At 47.1% G+C, this 19,589-nt stretch overlaps 1 protein-coding gene across 1 annotated transcript; it reads left to right on the top strand.

Annotated features, from left to right (window-relative positions):
* Positions 1-984: 984 nt before the first annotated feature.
* On the top strand, positions 985-2,264 carry LOC109751939 (dormancy-associated protein 1). Its single transcript, XM_020310803.3, has 3 exons — positions 985-1,391; positions 1,565-1,763; positions 1,888-2,264. The coding sequence occupies exons 1-3, from the start codon at positions 1,286-1,288 to the stop codon at positions 1,928-1,930; spliced, it is 348 nt and encodes a 115-aa protein (XP_020166392.1). The 5' UTR covers positions 985-1,285; the 3' UTR covers positions 1,931-2,264.
* Positions 2,265-19,589: the final 17,325 nt, after the last annotated feature.

Raw genomic sequence — 19,589 nt, 5'->3', positions numbered from 1 at the left:
CACATACGCGAGCGTCGCCGACAACAAAGAAGAGTAAAGCATGGGAGGTCGCCGGTGCTCGGGTCCCAGGAAGGCCACGGCTCTTTCCCTCCCATTGAAGGCAAGCTTGGTGGGCTCAAACATCCTTGGCCGATTAGCTAATTGGCGGCGATGTCGAGGCAGATAGCTTCAGTTCCCAAGGCTCACGGTGGCGGAAAATGAGGCGGAGCTTCATTTTCTAAGGCTCATGGCTGGCCGAAGATGGGGAATGGTCACCGAAGGTCATTTTAGGCTAGGTCTAGAATATGGTCTAGTTAAAATATGTCTAAATATAATGAATTTACTCCGATTTAAATGAAAAGTATCAGGTTTTATGTAAAAGTTATCCAATGAGTATGAATGAATATCACCCGGTCTATTTGAGTTTGCATCAAATTTGTTATTTTTTTATTAAAATTCGTTCGAAATGAAACTGGATAGATGGGGATAGCTTTGGATGGCCGGTTTCTGTATTCGTATGCGTGAACTCGTCCCCCTGTTTGTGAATGGATGTGGGGGGCAAATTTTACGGTCACCGTTGGAGATGCACTTCCGCTTGGTTGCAGACTGTAGTATATGGCAAGCTGTTACTTTTAGCTACACTTGGTTAGATATTTAGGAGAATGCATGTCACATTCCAGATGGTTTTAATACAAAGACACAAGATCGGTGCATCTACAGCGACTTCGCCGTAGTTAAAACTCCGGATCTCATAGTCTTTTGTACGAGTTGCGTCGACGTGTGTCGTTGGTGATCTGTCCATTCTCATCACTCTTTTTCTAATATATTTCCCGCTATCGCGTGCCCCACTGCCACATTGCGCTGCCCGTAAGTCAGGTTTAGATATTTTCGCTCTATATAAATCCAATCGAGCAGTGGGGCCAGTTCGCTGCATCCTTATCCGGCACGACTGTCCAAAGTCCGGGCTCGTCATCCAATCTTATCACCCCGAGCGCTGGTTCCGCTCATCGTCCGGTCAAAACAAGCTATCCTCACCTGCAGATTTCTAGAGGCCACGCCACACCCCGGTCCGATCCTTCATTTGCTAGTACACTGTGTTGGACACTAGCCGTAGGTGTACAGGTGTCCGTGTGTGATCTAGAGCGGTAACGCAACCTGACGGTGGCCGCATCCCCGTCGCTGCATGATTTAAGTGCCCCCCAGTCCCACCTAACTCAGTCGGCCAGTGCACTTGATCTTATCGGTGGCAGTACTACAAGCGAGTGACACAAGTTCTTGCACCGATCAGATCCAACTTCTGCGCAAGATGCTGGACAAGCTGTGGGACGACGTGGTGGCCGGGCCTCGCCCGGAGACGGGCCTCGACAAGCTCCGCCGCGCCGCCGCCACCCAACCCCTCGCCATCAACACAGGTACAGTTCGTATACGTTAGCACAGAGGTACCGACATGGCCTGAAAATGTTGAGAAGAACGTAAGAACTAGCACCAGTGGTTTTCAGAAGGAGATTTGATGCTTAACCAGAGGATCTATTGGGTTTATTGTGTGAACTGATGGCGGTTTACATGGATGTTGGTGGAGGTGCAGCTGCAGGGGAGGCGATTAAGCAGTCGCCGTCGATGCCGACGACCCCGACCACGCCGGTGACGCCGTCGTCGTCGACGCCGCCGCGTGGCGGCAGCGTGTGGCGGAGCGTTTTCCACCCCGGGAGCAACCTGGCCACCAAAAGCCTCGGCGCCAACCTCTTCGACCGCCCGCAGCCCAACTCCCCCACCGTCTACGACTGGTACGCTAGCTCGTGATCTATCATCATCATCATATAAAATCAGTATAGCGAACTTGAAACGGGCGAACATGGCAATATTTAACACCAGGAAATAATAACGCTGCCACGTACGTTTGATGTTCAGGCTTTACAGCGACGAGACCAGGACCAGGAGCAACCACCGCTAAATAAGAGCCGACGGCCAGAGAATTGAAGACAGGAAGTTCTGCGACGCCGCCATGTTTGCTGCTCTTTTGGTTATCTAATCCTGCATAGCGTACGTTGCTGTCTGAGGCTGCATGTAGTTTGTCTTGAGCTTCGTACTACTTATCTACTAGTGCTTGTAACTTTCTTTTCTTGCCTCGGTCTACTCGCTGCATGCTAGCGAGTGATGGGTGTATGTGTGTGCTTTGTGTACGCTCCATGTGTAAATTCTCTTGTGTGTGTGGTGTGGTGATGTTCTTCTTAATGTTTAACCACCTACTATGGTAAGACAATAACAGCCTCAGAGCAAGTTTTTCCTTTTTCTGGTATATTTTTCTTAGACAATAACACCATAAGATATTTATCAAGGAAAATAATAGGCAGTACAATGAACGAAAAACAGACCAGAACGGTCAACAAAAGCTAAAGTTTCATTTAAAATCATACTAGCCTCGTTCTTCTTCCGCTATCCGTTGGAGATTAAAGATTACACTCGACAATTCTAAAGAAATACATATACAAACTCACTCGTCATATTAAAAATTGCACTAGATTAGTGACCAATGATAAAGAAAATAGGCACATGCAAATGCGCACATTATATTAGGCTTTGAAGACCGGTTGTGGCGCTGTCTGTTGGAGATTAAAAGTTGCACTGGACCAATTGTAAAGAAAATAGACATGTGTAAACGCTCTCATCGTACCAGGCTTAGTAGACCACAATATCCACTGAACCTCTCATCATACGCTTAGTAGATCACAATAGCCACTGAACCTCTAGAGAATCTCCAGCCGTTTGGCCCGAGCGCAAGGTTAGGCCGTTTGCGCCGGCGGTTTTTTCAGTCTGGGGGGTCGAGTTTCTTGTCGTGCCCCCAGGTTTCGGCCCTCAAACGCAACAAAATTCAAAGTTCACTTTCCCATTATTAAAAAACGACACAAGTTCGACGATCATCATGCCACGGGTCGGTGATCGAACATAGCCAAAGTCCGGCGATCAAAAGGATAGGAACCATAGACATGGAACTCAAACGGCAGGCTCCTCTGCCGTAGGGCTGGCCGAGGTTGGCATTGGCATCGGCGTCAGTGTTGTGGGCACAACTTCAGTGCTCGGCGTCTGCGTTGGCGTAGTCGTGGGCATGGGCGTAGGCGTAGTCGTGGGCGTGAGTGTAGAGGCAGTGGTCGCCGCCGGTCCCGACATTTGGTTCAAGATGAGGCCGTGCTTCGCCAGGTACAACGCCTTCACTTGCTCGTCCATCGTCGACATGTCTGTCCCCATCAGGAACGCCAGGTCGGTGTTCCTCTTCTTCGCGGCGACGTTGGTCCTGAGAAGGTCGAGCTTGACGTCCTGCTTCGTCATCAACGCCGACCACCTCGCCTCAAATTTCTCCTCCCTCTTGGCGGCGTTGCTTTTGGCGTCGGCGATGCACTGTTCGATCGACGATTGTAGTCATTCGGCAGCGGATGCCGCGTCCCTCGCCACCTTGGCTCTTTTGTTGCCATCAGGGCACCCTTTTCCGCCGCTGAGGTAGGCGCGTCCGGGTTGTAGACACCATCCTTGGCCTTGGCGAGAGCGAGCCGGCACTTTGTCCATTTCTCGCACGACTCGATCCTGGTGGACACATGAAGGAACTTGAACTTTTGGTTGTTGTTGTCCTGGCAAAACATGTCGAACATCTGGACCATTTGCACAGTTGAAGAACAAGTGTCGGGGAAGAACTGGGCCGGCAAACGATGGCCATACCTGACCCTCGACGTTGGCGCCACTTTTCGGGCGAGCGATGACCTCCTCTTGAATCCCATGTCACTTGTTGCAGGCCTGCTGGATGGTCGCCCAATGGTTCGCCATGGCCTTCTCGCCGCGATCCATGCGGATGTTGGCGAAGTCGGGGTCGACCAACTTGCGCTTGTCGAACGCCGCCTTGATCCTTCTCCAGTATGTGTCGAAGTTCTGATTCGTGCCGGTGATCGGGTGATACTGATGGTCTTCCATGCTTCGGTGAGGCATTCGTCTTCCTTGGCCCTCCACTTGACGCGAGGCTCGTCCGGTCTGGCGGTGGCCGCCCGCGTCTTCTTTCTCCCTTTGGGCGCTGGCTTCGCCGGTTCTTCCTCCTCCATCTCCTCCTTGGCGTCGTCATGCTTGTCCTCCATGTTGACGGTGATGTCCAGCATTTCGGCTTGCCTGCAGAACCCGGGGCACGAAGCAGCGGCGACCGAGCCGCTCGTGATGATCTCGTCCATGTCGGCATCAATGCTACTGAACTGTGGCAAATAATAATAACGCTGCCATATACTCCCTCCGTCCCATAATGTAAGACGTTTTCTGACACTACATTATGGGACGGAGGGAGTATGTAAGACGTTTTCTGACACTACATTATGGGACGGAGGGAGTACGTTTGATGTCCAGGCTTTACAGCGACGAGACGAGGACCAGGAGCAACCACCGCTAAGTAAGAGCCGTCGGCCAGAGAACTGAAGACAGGGTGCTCAACAACTTCTGCGACGCCGCCATGTTTGCTGCTCTGTTGGTTATCTAATCCTGCATAGCGTACGTGGCTGTCCGAGGCTGCATGTAGTTTGTCTTGAGCTTCGTAGTTCGTACTACTGTCTACTAGTGCTTGTAACTTTCTTTTCTTACCTCAGTCTGCTCGCTGCATGCTAGCGAGTGATGCGTGTATGTGTGTACTTTGTGTACGCTCCATGTGTAAATTCTCGTGCGTGTGGTGTGCTCTTCTCGATGTTTAACCACCTACTGGCAGTTGGGGCGTCATCTGGTGGCGCCGCTTGAGAGGAAGCTTGGCGGTGTCAGGTGAGAGGCTCCCTTTCACTTTCCTTTTTTAAACTATGTAGTGGTATTGCATCATAGGCATATTAAGGCTAATTTTTTTTAAATAATACATTTTTTTATATTACAGAAATATTACGCGAAAGAAAGAAATTTCAAAAATAATACACCGTCGGCCCGCTGCAGGCCGATCGGCTAGCAGCAGGCCCAATCGGCCCACAGCAGGCCGATCGGCTAGCAGCAGGCCGACTGCAGGCCTGGCTGGCACGCGGCGGCCTGTGGTTGGTCGGGCCACGTCGCGCGAGGGGGAGACAGTGGGCTGTCGGCTTGTGCGCCCCTGTCTGCCTACCGCCCGCCGATCGGCCAGCTGCTGGCCGACAGGGGGCTGTAGCCTGACACGCTGGCCGGCCCGGCCTTATCCTCTCTTTCCTTCCTCTCCTTCCTCCATTCTTCTTCTCCAGTTCATTTCTTCTGTGTTCTTCCTTCTCCTCTCTCTACAGAAAAATGGCACCCATTTGTGCACCTAAATGAGCTACATTTTCGCGATTTTGGCACCGTGAATGGGTTCAACTCATTTAGGGCAGCCAAAAGAGGTGTCGATCTACTGACGGGGTAGCTCGTGGTGGTCGTGGTGAGCATTTTGGTGGAGGTGGTGGTGGTGAAGTTGTGGCAGTGTGGTGGTGGTGAAGTTGGGTGGTCGTGGTGGTGACGGGGTAGCTCGTGGTGGTCGTGGCTGTTGTTCGTCGTGCTTCGTTGGAGCCGGAGCACCGGCGGTTTTTCGTTCGTCGTTCGTCGTTCGCACGCACGCTTTAAGGGTATATTTCAGCCCACATTTTATTTTTTGTAGGTGCTCCGGTAGTATACGTAAATATTGTTATTTGCCCCGGTAGTATAAGTAAATATTTGTGTGCGATTATTGTTATTTGGCCCGGTAGTATACCGCAATATTTTTTTTGGCCCGGTAGTATACGTAAATATTGTTATTTGCCCCGGTAGTATACGTACATATTATTCGTTCGCACGCACGCTTCGTTCGATGTGAAATAAAATTTGTGTGTGATTATTGTTATTTGCCCCGGTAGTATACGTAAATATTTGTAGTTGCTACGGCAAATTTTCGTAATATAGTTTTAGGTGTGTGAATTGTATTAGTTGTTAGTGGGGATAATAAGTTGTTGGTTAATAGTTGACACGTACACAGGTGCGTGATAAGAAGTTTGAAACATGAATAAAAAGTTCGAAAGAAGAGACAAATATTTTTAAAATTGATTAAAATTAAAAATACATCAACATAGGCCTATTTATAATTGAAATAAAATGAATTAAAAGTTCAAAAGAAGAGACAAATATTTTATAATTGAAATAAAATGAATTGTCATATTTGTCGGTTATATTATTATTATTATTTGAGGCCTATTTATTATTAGTAAACATGGGCCTATTTATTATATTATTATTAAAACAAGAGTCAAGCAACTCATCATAATCGTCCACATAGATTAAATTATATTGATCGTGAAATTTACTATGGTCCTGGTAATATATAGACATGTCTAATACTTGTATTTCGCTGTTGAAAAAAATAGGTGAGTCGAGATGTCCGATGTAGTGAAGTTGAGATTTTACTATGGTCCTGGTACTGTCCAAACAAATGAGTTGGGAGCAGATCTGAGTGAATTTACTCACATAGAGGTGGCAATCAGCGCACCACAAACATGGTCTGTTAGTCAGTTGAAAGAATGGATTGCGGCAAGTTTAGGTCTTGATACTGAAACACACACCGTCGGTGTTCATGCATTGTGGACACGGTCAAGTTTAAAAATTTACTTTTATTTGAGGCCAATAGAGGGAGACTCCGATTGGGTGCGGTGGTTACAAGGTTGTGAACGAAGGGGATGCAATCCTGTTGCTTTAGTGCTTCTCGTCGTGAAGGAGGTCACTGCACATGAAGGCGAGGGTGGCTACGAAGGACAGAGCAGTCAGGTAGAAGGAGGAAATGCTTATGGTTACGAACAAGGACAGAGCAGTCAAGTACAAGGAGGAAATGCTTATGGTTATGAACCAGGGCAGAGTAGTCAGGTAGAAGGAGGAAATGCCGATGGTGATTACAATGGCGAGGTGGACGCTGACGAGGTAGATGGGCACATGCAGAACCAGATGGAAGAAGAAGACACCGATGTTGAAAGGGGTCATGCCGATGATTCTGACGAGTCAGATGAAGAAGAAAATGCAGAGGAGGTCCCGAATCCTGCATGGTGGAATCATGACTTATCATCTGCAATGACCGTGAATGATGGACATGATTCAGCCTGGCAATATCACCAGAACAATATTGCGACGGGTGCTATGTATCCGAACAAGCAAGCCCTGAAGGATGCAATAATTAATTGGGCAATGTCCACGCAAAGGGTTTTCAAAGCTGAGGTGTCCAGTCAGAAATTCCTGACAATGGTATGCAAGAACGCAGATTGTCCCGCAAGGGTGCACGGCTTTCTCCCTAAGTATGGCACAAGTTGGGTGATAAGTGACTTAGTTAATCACACTTGTCTTATTCCGTGCATCCCTCAAGATCATGCCAACCTTTCATCCACGCTTATTGCTCGATTGTTTTACGATGAGATAGTGCAAGGCAAAGCAATGGAAGTGAAGGCAGTCCAGACAAAAGTCTTCGCCAGGTTGAAGTACAGAATTTCTTATGGCAAGGCTTGGAGGGCTAAGCATGCATCGCTTGAGAGGAGATTTGGTTCTTATTTTGATGCATATGACTCTGTTGTCCACCTCCTCCACACCCTGCAGCAGCGGAATCCAGGCACCTATATCGATATCCAAGACATGTTCATGCTAGATTTCCCAACTGTGAGGGTGTTGCATCGTCTCTTCTTCTCTTTCGGTGTATGCATCGAAGCTTTCAGGCATTGCCGACCGGTGATATGTGTTGACGGTACTTTTCTCACAGGCAAGTACAAGGGTCAGATCCTGACAGCCATAGGTCAAGACGGCCAAAATCAAGTCGTCCCACTGGCATTTGCTTTTGTGGAGAGTGAGAACATTGAAAGTTGGACATGGTTCTTCAGGCAGTTGAAAATATCAGTTGTGAAGGAGAAGCCCAATGTGTGCATCCTTCATGACAGGCATGCAGGTATACTCAGTGCGATAAGGACACTAACAAACCCAGGCCCTGAGGAACAAGTTCTATGGCAGGACTTGCAGAGCCGTTGGTGCATGCGCCATCTCGGGGCTAATTTCTTCTCGCAGTTTAGAAATAAGAACCTGATGAATCTGTTCAAAAAACTCTGCAAGCAGAACCAGTTATGGAAGTACAATTTGATACGCGACAGACTTAATGTGTGCACGCAGAGACACGTGAGGGACAGGAAAGCTGCAAGAGATGCAGCGGTGAGGGCACATGTTGAAGCAGTAGCTGCACAGTTGGCAACAGGAACAGCGACCGTGGAGGAGGAGGCTGTTGGGCTATGTGACCTGTCAGGCTTTGACCCACCTGGTACTAGGAGAAGGCTCGGGAGGTCCATTAAAACCTTCGAGCAGTGGATAGAGCATGAGCCTCTGGAGAGGTGGTCTTTGCTACATGACACACATGGAGCAAGGTACGGTGTCATGACAACGAACCTCGCGGAAACATACAACTTTGTCCTCAGAGGAAACCGTGCATTGCCACTTACAGCCATCGTTGAGGGTATTTTCTATGGCACCGTCAAGTATTTCAGAGACAGACGTCAAATAGCAGAGCAGCATATCTTGAACAACCCAAACACACGGTATTGTGAAAGAGTCACGAAGTACATGGACAACAAGATGCAAAAAGCTAGGTCACACACTGTAGTCGCCATCGGTAATCAAGAAAGAAGGTTTGAGGTCCGCTTAGCCAACAACAAATTCGGATGTGCAAATGAGTTGAGGACGCATGAGGTGAAAATTGGCAATGAAGCCTGGCCAACGTGTGAGTGCACATGCAATAAACCGAAATTGCTTCACCCACCTTGCTCACATGTACTTGCTGCTTGCGGGCAGCTTGGAATGGACGCAATATCGTTTGTGTCTCCATATTTTCTGAAAGAGGCTGTCCTCAATACCTGGACAGGTGAGCTGATGGGTTTTCGATCAATGGGTAATTTCAACAGCGTCAACCCCGCCGAAAGGCGTTACATTCCAAACCCAGAGCATATGCGTACAAGTAGAGGCAGACGGCAGTGTCAGCGCATCCGAAATGATATGGATGAATCTGAAGCAGGAGGTCCGACTAGGCAATGCATTCTATGCAATGAATTTGGCCATAGGGACACTAATTGTCCCACTTTCGTCACTGGGCGTGGACGAGGCAACCGGGGAAGAAGAGGAGGTAGAGGCAGTAGAGGAGTAAGGGCGAGAGGAAGAAGCTAAGCTAGCACTAGTTTGTTCTGAATTTGTATTAAGTGTGGTGTGGCACTATGTTCTGAATTTGTATTAAGTGTGGCACTATGTTCTGAATTTTTATTAAGTGTGGCACTATGTTCTGAATTTGTAATAAGTGTGACACTATGTTCTGAATTTTTATTAAGTGTGGCACTATGTTCTAAATTTTTATTAAGTGTGGCACTATGTTCTGAATTTTTATTAAGTGTGGCACTATGTTCTGAATTTTTATTAAGTGTGGCACTATGTTCTGAATTTTTATTAAGTGTGGCACTACGTTCTGAATTTTTATTAAGTGTGGCACTATGTTCTGATTTTTTATTAAGTGTGACACTATGTTCTGAATTTTGTATGTGCAGGAATGTCGGGATTGTGGTTGCTGAATGGGGACATTGATAGGGGTCATCGTGCTGCGATATGGTATGAGCGCAAGCTTGAGCCTCTGGTCACTCGCACTCCTAAGGAAAACTGGAAGATACACTCAGGATGGCTTCAGCGGTACGTGATTTATTAATTTGCACACTGACATGCATATTAATGGTTGAAATGGGAGGCACTAACTGAAAAGTTCTCTGATGAAGGTTGAAATGGGCCGGCCTTTTACCTTTCGCGCGTCTGGTTGAGTCTATCCCGGGTGAGAAACGCCTAGCCATCGATGGGTCTTTGCTGAGCTGCTTAGTGGACCGTTGGAGGCCAGAGACCCACACGTTTCACTTCAGATGGGGAGAGATGGCTCCTACTCTGGAGGATGTGTCACTTTTGCTCGGACTACCGCTGGCAGGTCATGCCGTAGGACCGTTGGACGCACCGGCTGGTTGGGAGCGAGCTCTTACAGAACGTTTTCATGGTGTTTTTCCGGATGCTCCGGATCCGGTATGGGAGCATCACGGACCTAAGTATGAGTGGTTGCTAAATTTCCGGGTAATTTCCCCTACTTATTATCGTCAAGATATCGTGCATAAAGTTTTACATAAAATAATTGCGGCTTACTAAAACTTTCTCTTCGCTTAATGCAGATCCAGAACTTCCGGGCGCCGTTGACTGCGGAACAGATCACTCGGAGCCTGGAGGCCTACTTACTGTGGCTTTTTGGCAAGGTGATGTTGACGGAGAACCATGTCACCACTATTAGCGCCCTCTACATCCCTATGGCACTCGAGATAGCGAGCGCTCAGACGGCGGATCAGATCAGACAGAGGAGTTGGGGTTCGGCGGTCTTAGCGGCTACATACCGAGGTATGTGCAACGGTTGCCAGCTTACATCGAGAAAGCCAGCCCTTCTTGGATGCCCTCTATTCCTACAGGTGTGGTCGTGGGAGAGGTTCTCTATAGGGCGACCAGATGTACGTGTTCATGAGCCTATAGACGCCATGTTTGATGTTGACGGCATCGACATGCCTACTTTCGGTCTGTGTTGGACTCGTCGCGAGGTATGCACCGTGTTGTAGTTTAATGCAACTTTTTCTGCAGAAGAGATAGTTCGATGCTAGCGGCTACTAACTTTTCTTCTCTGCAGAGACGCTTTGCTAGTGATCAGACCAGGAAGGCATACACAGCATTGAACGAGCAGTTCGATGCGTACACCGGGGTCATCTGGCAGCCCTACACGGAAGCAGCCATACAAGCGAGATACCCTGCTGGTATGTCTGTGCTATGCACAAGGGACCGAGCTTACTGGATGACAAAATCTAAGATCATCTTCGATGTCTTCGTCGAGGAGATGGCACAACAGAGGGTTATGAGGCAATTTGGTCTTCTGCAGTTGGAGCTACCTCCCCCTATAGAGAACCCGCTGCCAGCACACATCCACAGGTATTAACCAGTTTTTAAATGTTGCATTATCTTTCATAGTACTCCATTCGAAGCTTTAGGTAATTGTTGAACACACACCACAATTTTAGGACGACAAGGAAGGGCATGAACAGGACAACTGCTGACTGGCAAGTTAGACTAGAGCCGTATGTTATAGAATGGGAGACAGCAAACACAAATCTATGGCACGAGAATCACAATTTCGATCTCGATGTTTTCAATCTCTATTTGCGGCGCTACATGCCCGGAACACGGTTACGCATTGTTGAGTACTCCCACCCAGAGGAGATACCGGATCCTACTCCGTCGGATATGTACCCGAGCTATGATACTTCCGGCTCTAGGCAGTACGCGGTAAGATATATTTTCTTTACGTAATGTTGTCACATACTTTGACGTGCAAGAGACAGACATTAATTAATCGTCATGGAAATTTGCAGGCTACCTTGACACGCGAACTCTACGACGACGTGACCACCTTTGGACGATCACTATCGTCTGGACCTCTTCTTCACCATCGTCCAGTGGTACAACCCTTCTTGGAAAGAATTCAGAATAAGATACGGACTGTGTACGAGGCTATCACGTGCACCCGGAGAGCCGATGTTGTTCAGCACCAGCAGGAGCAGCCGCGTCACTCCATGCACCGACATCAACCACGTCCACGTCTAGCACCTCAGCCGACAGCCAGGCCACCCCGTCCTGACCAACCTGGCAGTTCTACGTGGCACCCGCAGCACTATGGTCCCACGTCGAGCTTCGTGTTTTCTCCACAGCCACAGCAACATGGTCCCTCGTCGAGCTTCGTGTTTTCTCCACAGCCATAGCAGCACGGTCCCTCGTCCAGTTTCGTGTTTGAGCCAGAGCAGACGTCACACCTAGCAGGTATGTGTCTTCATATTTACTGTTTTCAATATTAATTGACGCGACCTCATTCTTCATGATGATACGTTCCATCGCGTAGGAGCCTATGGATATCAGGCGTCTATGTCGGCATCACATGATACGTGGGGGAGTGATCAACATCCCGAGGACAACATACAGGCTCAGATGTCGCAGCACACCCAGTGGATGAACATGTTTTCGACTCCTCCACCAGGCCCCACACAGGATACACAGCATGACCAGGGAGAGTCTGAGATTCCTCCTCGTCACGTTAGGGCACCCGACAGGTTGGGATGGTCCCCGATTCCAGATCCGCCTCCCCGCCAGGCCAGACGTCGTCACTGACGCTTCTATCTATCAGTAGAGACATTACCATCTATTTCTGTGTGAGACTTATGTCTATTCTATGTATGAGACAAATGATTATGTACTTATGTACGAGACATATGCCTACTCTATTTTAGTACTCTGTTATCGGAACTGCAAGATCAAATTTAGATAGAACATAATATTCATACAACGAGACATTACAAACAATTAGATAGAACTACAAATAAATTAAATGGTACGTAACTGAACTCACAACATACAGCATGAAAACTACATGAAGTCATCATCGTCATGCTCGATCGATGCAGAAACCTTGCCCTTCGATGATGAATATCCCTTTCCCGCCATATGTTCCCGCCAACTTTTTCCCGCCACCCGTTTCCCGCCACCCGTTTCTCGCCACCCGTTTCCCGCCACCCGTTTCCCGCCAACCCTTTCCCGCCTTACCGCAGTCGTTCTTTCCCGCCATTTTCTCCTCTCTACCTATAAAACCCCCTTCAGACGGAGCCGGATAAGCATTGCAGTGTGGTGGTGAAGTTGGGGCAGTGTGGTCGAGGTGAAGCTGTTGTTCGTCGTTCTTCGTTCGAGCCGGAGCACCGGCAGTTTGGTGGCCGCCGTTCATCGTTCTTCGTTCGCACGCACGCTTCAAGGGTATATTTCAGCCCACATTTTATTTTTCGTAGGTGCTCCGGTAGTATTTGTTAATATATTTAGATGTCAACTAATTAGTTGTATTAGTTGCTCCGTTAATATTCTGTAATATATAGCTTGGTAATATATAGACATGTCTAATATTTGTTAGTGGGGATATTAAGGGGTAGGTTAGGTACTCAATGCGATTTGTGTGTTGCAGATGGCTAAGGGTACTCAGTGGGTGCTTAGCCCTATTGTTCATGTCCAAGGCTTTTCTCCAACTGTTGTGCAAGTTAGTGAAGTGGACATCACTTTTGATTGGTTGAAGACTACATTCATGTTGAAGCAAGGGTTAAAGGAAGACGATTTTGTGTACTACGTCAGCAGGAAGCAGTCAGATGGCCCTGGGGAAAGAAAATTGATTGACATAACTGATGATGGCAAGATTCAAGAAATGCTGAGCGAATGGGAATGGAAAAGGGTTGTTGAGTTGCATTGCTACAGGAAACCGAGTTATATGTGATGAATTTGTCATTCCAGATCCGCCTCCCCGCCAGGCCAGACGTCCTCACTGACGCTCCTATCTATCAGTAGAGACATTACCATCTATTTCTATGTCAGAATTATGTCTATTCTATGTATGAGACAAATGACTATGTACTTATGTACGAGACATATGCCTACTCTATTTTAGTACTCTGTTATCGGAACTACAAGATCATATTTAGATAGAACATAATATTCATACAACGAGACATTACAAACAACTAGATAGAACTACATCTAAATTAAATGGCACGTAACTGAACTCACAACATACATCATAAAAACTACATGAAGTCATCATCGTCATCCTCGATCGATGCAGAACTCTTGCCCTTCGACGATGAAGAACTCTTGCCCTTCGACGATGCAGAAACCTTGCCCTTCGATGATGAAGAACTCTTGCCCTTCGACGATGCAGAACCCGGAAGCGGCGGCATGAAGATATCATCTTCGTCCTCGCTCTCCTCAGTCCATAAACATGGATTATTTGCTGCAATCCTTCTGAAAGTTTCACTCTTCGGCACCACTACCTTCTTCCACCTGTCATGCAACCTAAGAAGTTCTTTACGTACCTCCTCATAGGTCCTTTCAGGCCACCCAGACCTACGTAATTGGTGAGCCAACTCATTCATTATGGTGTCACTACCGGTGAGTTCGTCCCATGGAACTATCCTATTATCCATCCTGAAATCGGTAGCTAGCCTCAGAAGAGTCCTGCTCATCCCAGGGTGAAAACTATGATCGAAAGGATAATGGGACATCTCAACTACACTACACTGCAATGCTTATCCACCTCCGTCTAAAGGGGGTTTTATAGTTAGACAGGAGAAAATGGCGGGAAAGCGAGCTCTAGTATGGCGGGAAAAGGGTGGCGGGAAAGAGTTGGCGGGAAATGGGTGGCGGGAAACGGGTGCCGGGAAACGAGAGGCGGGAAAGGGTTGGCGGGAAATGGGTGGCGGGAAAGGGGTGGCGGGAAATGGGTGGCCGGAAAGCGAGATCCAGTATGGCGGGAAATGGGTGGCGGGAAACGGATGGCGGGACAGAGTTGGCGGGAAATGGGTGGCGGGAAACGGGTGGACGAGTGGCGGGAAAGGGTTGGCGGGAAATGGGTGGCGGGAAAGGGGTGGCGGGAAACGGGTGGCGGGAAAGGGTTCTGCGGAATACGTCAAAGTTTTACAAAATAAACAACCGATCGTTCAAAAAAAAATGCTAGCCACGCACCAGTCGGCCCACAGCAAGCCTAGTCGGCCCACTGCAGGCCTATCGGCCAACTACAGGCCGACTGGGCCTTATCTGGTCGCCGACAGCCCAATCGGCCAGCAGCAAGCTGATGGGCCACCAGTCGGCCTGCTGTGGGCTGACTGGGCTCAGTCGGCCTGCAGCGGGCCGACGGTGTATTATTTTTGAAAATTCTTTTTTCAGCGTAATATTTCTGTAATTTACAAAAAAAATGTATTATTTAAAAAAATTAGCCATATTAAGCAGGGTTCATTACACACTTGATTGAACAAGTCACACATGCACCTTGGTTATTACAACATTGATAAAGAGTAATGAAATCATCTCCACAAAAAGAAGGGGGAAAACAGTGATCGTGGATGTAGTGGCTAATCGTCATCTCGAGCTCAATGCATCCACTGTTCCAGATGCCGGGACAATCTTCGTCGTCGTCACCGCCGTCAGTAACCACTGTATTTTTTTAGCCTCACCTCACAATTTGAGTGCAAAATTCAGAAACAAAGAGAGGAAGTGGATCGAGAGGACGGGAAGGAAGAAAAGCATACCTGGCAGCAGCGGATCCCACACCAGTGCTCTTCCAGGATCCACCTGACACTGCTTCCCTGGCCCTACTACGAGGAGGCAACATAATCAGGTCTCCCAATAACAGAATCCTTCATCGGTGCCTTGCTGGACACACAAAAAATGCATGACCGTGTTGGCCCCATAATCAGGTCTCCCAATAACAGAATCCTTCATCGGTGCCTTGCTGGACAAGAGTGCAGCTGGTGTAGTGAAAGTTAGCTTTATCAATTTTAAAAAATAATCGACAGTATAATTTTATCCAAAACTCCTGCTTCTCCCTACACCAATATGTCAAATCAATTGAAAGGCTTTTCTTTACCGGAGCTTGCTCTCCATGGAGTTTCAGTTCATTTCATAGTCATGCTTAAGTTATTTGATGTCCCTTTTATGCTCCTGTTTCAAATAAACACTTGTTATGTTGATTTTATGGGTCAGCAGAAGCTTGTGATACATTTAACCACCTCTTCCATTGATAACAGTATTATATTTGCTTTTCCTAATTTTTCCTTCAAACTTCAGGATTCTGTGTGAAATTTTCAGCTGAATAATAGCAAATCAGAAATAGTCCGAGACACACATGAATTAAATTGCATATAAACCTACCATTTGCCATTAAACGTAATCTCTTATCAGATTTCAAGCTCTAATAAGGAATAAAATTAGATCAATTTGTACAATTTAGAAATTAATATAGAATGGAAGGCAACCAAATTCACAAGCTCTAGAGCACTTGTTTAAGCTGTTCCTATGAGAAAAATAGTACATTGGAGTCCGAGGTGTCAAAACAAAAGAAATTATAGTCCTCCCATCAACTCAATCTCCTAGGTGTAAAGGACAACATACAAATTGAAGCCAAGATCATCAACTGAACTAATTTCATCTACATCCAGGAGTTAACATCTGAGATGAAAACTAATTTAGTTGAGCCATCATTTTAGAATTAGAAATTTATCAACCTTCATGTAGCAACCTACCTAGTTGGTGAATTTGAATAAGGTTTCCGTGTGCAACCTTCTTAAACGCTCATTATCTGTGCAACACAAATAATCAAACTCAATGCTTCTTCCGACCTCAACAAGCAATGGAAATTACGTATCATGCAATTTTGCACCAAGACGAAAGAAAATACTGGAGAAGAATGCTGAAATTTCAGTGAAACCTCTCTTGAGATCTGCTATATGCGACTTAGAAGCTTTACTCTGCTTGGGTCAGAGCTGCAGTCCATTCTTAGAGCCTGTTCGCAACCTCTCCAATCTCAAAACTCCACTCCGAGCTGTAGAGGAGACGAGACCTCGGTTTGAGCCACTCCCTGATTTGTGCTGCCGCTCCCTCCGCTCCGGGAGCCGCAGTTGTGGAGCGGACAGAGTCCGAACAGGTCCTTAAAGCCTGGGCATGCATTAGTGCATCTTTATACCCATGTTCAAAACAATGAAATAGTAAACCATAGAAGATCAACACAGCGCAGGAAATAAATACTTAGACATATATCATCTTCCTTAGACAATAAAAACTGGTAGATTAGATGTCAAGTGGCAACACTCGAGTTCTGGAAGGAGTAGAAATTAAAAACATCACTCTCTCCTGCCCCCACAGACTATCCTACATGTATTTTGGTTCACATAGGAACTGAAATAAGTGTCCACGGTCCAGCAAGTAATAATTTGCAGAGGGTTCGACATGTTGAGCATTGGAGTTGAACTACTGTGGAAATTTCCCCGCACAACATCTCTTCACTGTAAATAGGAGAGACAATCTTCAACATAACCAATTGTCTACAACATTCTAAACCGCAGGATCAGCCAAATATGCAATCCAACTTGAAGGGAAGCTGCTGTAAATACAACATTAACTCCCTGGACGCTAACTGCTCTAGATTCCACCAATGTCGTCAAAGATTACTATCTATTCGACGCTCTGCATCTCATAGGCATTTCATCTGACACCTGAGCTTGTGGAAGTTCAGCAGGAGTGACTCACGTCTACGCCTATATTGGCATCTATACATCAGCGACAGTAGCACGAGCTAGCAGCAAGCACAAAATAAAGTAGCAAGATAGCAGCAGTACGAGGAGAAGCTCAACAAATGGCTTGGCTTTACAGCCTACAGGTACACTGGGATTTGTTTCTCGCTATACAAAACTGCCAGCATTAATCTTCAGAAACTCTATATTGTAATAAATTCAATGACAAGGAGAGAGAGAGATCAGGAGCAGAGGGGGAAGAAGATCACCTTGGCATCAACCATTGCTCGATGTTGGTGGTCGCAGCATGGTGAGGAAACCGGCACCAGGAATCTCGTCCAGACCGCTCTACCGCCTCCTATGTCGACGCAGATAATAGATCGAAACCGCCGCCGCCTTCTCCTCCCACCTGCTCACCGTGCCGCCCTGGCGTGCATTTGAGGCACGGGAGCGCCGTTAGGAAGAAGAGCAGCACGAGAGAGCACGACAGAAGACAAAGACGACCGGACCAAAGCGCCGGAGCATCACCGGTGATGAGGAGGTCGACCGCACCGAAACCCTAGACGGGTAAATCCGATGCGGGCAACCACATGAAGATGGGATCGATGAATCGATGCGATGGATCATATAGAGCGCGAGGAGAGGAAGAGATTGGTAGCCACCACGGCGGCGGAGACCGCCAGCGTTCGCCGGAACCGGCCGACGAAGGCGGCGGTGAAAAAAGGGAACGGGAGAGAGAGAAGTGAGAGAGATGGGGGGATCGGGGTGGAGGGGACGACTCAGGTAACACCTTTTTTTCTCTATTCGCACAGTAAAAGACAGGTGGATGCAGCGAGGGGGCGCCCTTATCGCGACCGTTAATGGGTTGTATGGTGAAGACAATAACAGCCTCAGAGCAAGTTCTTCTTTTTTATGGGTATGTTTTTCCTAGGCAATAACACCCTAAGATATTTATCAAGGAAAATAATAGGCAGTACAATGAACGAAAAACTAGACCAGAACGGTCAGCAAAAGCTAAAAGTTCATTTTAATTCATACTAACCTCGTTCTTCTTCTGCTATTCGTTGGAGATTAAAGATTACACTCGACAATTCTAAAGAAAATACATATGCAAACTCACTCGTCATATTAAAAATTGCACTAGACTAGTGACCAATGGTAAAGAAAATAGGCACATGCAAATGCACACATCATATTAAGCTTTGAAGACCGGTTGTGGCGCTGTCTTTTGGAGATTAAAAGTTGCACTAGACCAATTGTAAACAAAATAGACATGTGTAGACACTTTCATCATATCAGGCTTAGTAGACCACAATAGCCACTGAACCTTTAAGACGGAAGCTCTGAAGACCACAGTAGCCATTACTCTCTCTCTCCATACTAGGCTTTGAAGATCACAGTACCCACTCATTCCTTAAGACGCAAGCTTTGAAGACTACAATAGCCAATGTCTCGGTGTAGTGAAAAATGAGCCGAGTAAGGGTTCTCATATTTGACTTGACGAGTGCGAAAGGTAATGAAGCTAGCCAAACCGAGTAAGATCCGCTTAGGTAGCTAGAATGTAGGGTCCCTAACAGGTAAGTTACAGGAGGGAGCTAGTTGATACAATGATGAGGAGATGTGTTGATATCCTTTGCGTCTAAGAAACCAAATAGAGGGGATAGAAGGCGAAGGAGGTGGAAGATATTGATTATAAACAAGAGCGTCAAGTATGGCGTAGTAGCCGTCAAGAGTCGAGCGGACCAGATTATCCTCATTAAGCTGGTGGATGGGGACTTCGATCTCAATGGTATCAGCGCGTATGTCCCACAAGTAGGCCATAGTGAGGACAAGGAGTTCTGGGAAGGCCTGGAGAACATGGCTAAGAGTGTACCTATTGGCGAGAAGCTCTTCATAGGAGGAGACCTCAATGACCACGTGGGTACATCTAACACAGGTTCTGAAGGAGTGCATAGGGGCTTTGCCGATGGCATCGAGATACAAGGAGAAGATGCCTTAAGCTTTGCTCTACCCTACGACATGATCGTAGGCTAACACCCTATTTAAAAAGAGAGAATATCACCTAGTGACTTTTAGTAGTGTTCAACACTCTAGTTAGATTGATTTCATCATCTCGAGAAGACAGGACATGCGTGCTTGCCTAGATTGTAGGTGATACATGGAGAGTGTTGTCCCTCAACATAAGCTTGTGTTGGCTGACTTCTGCTTTCAGAATCGTGTCCAATGGGAAAGGCGCACCAAAGTCAGTAGAATGAAGTGATAGAAGCTCAAGGGGTCATTAAGGAGGGCCCTTGGGAGGAAGAAGGCTATGCAACCAATACATGGACGAAGATGGCGACTTTGCATTCATAAGGTGGCTTTAGAGGAGTTTGAAGTAGCCAGGGAAAGTAGAAGCGAAGCTAAAGATACCTCATGGTGGAACGGCGATGTCCAGAAGGCTATTAAAGAGAAGAAAGACTGTTTCAGACACCTACACCT

The sequence above is a fragment of the Aegilops tauschii genome, chromosome 4 (assembly GCF_002575655.3).
Source record: "Aegilops tauschii subsp. strangulata cultivar AL8/78 chromosome 4, Aet v6.0, whole genome shotgun sequence".
Lineage (NCBI taxonomy): Eukaryota > Viridiplantae > Streptophyta > Magnoliopsida > Poales > Poaceae > Aegilops > Aegilops tauschii.
Note: the sequence above shows the minus strand (reverse complement) of the source record. Positions and strands in the feature narration are given on the sequence as shown.

Coding starts and splice junctions, on each gene's coding strand:
- LOC109751939 (XM_020310803.3), top strand. CDS start 1,286: ATGCTGGACAAGCTGTGGGACGACGTGGTGGCCGGGCCTCGCCCGGAG. Junction 1,392..1,564: donor ACCCCTCGCCATCAACACAG/GTACAGTTCGTA, acceptor GTGGAGGTGCAG/CTGCAGGGGAGGCGATTAAG. Junction 1,764..1,887: donor TCCCCCACCGTCTACGACTG/GTACGCTAGCTC, acceptor TTTGATGTTCAG/GCTTTACAGCGACGAGACCA.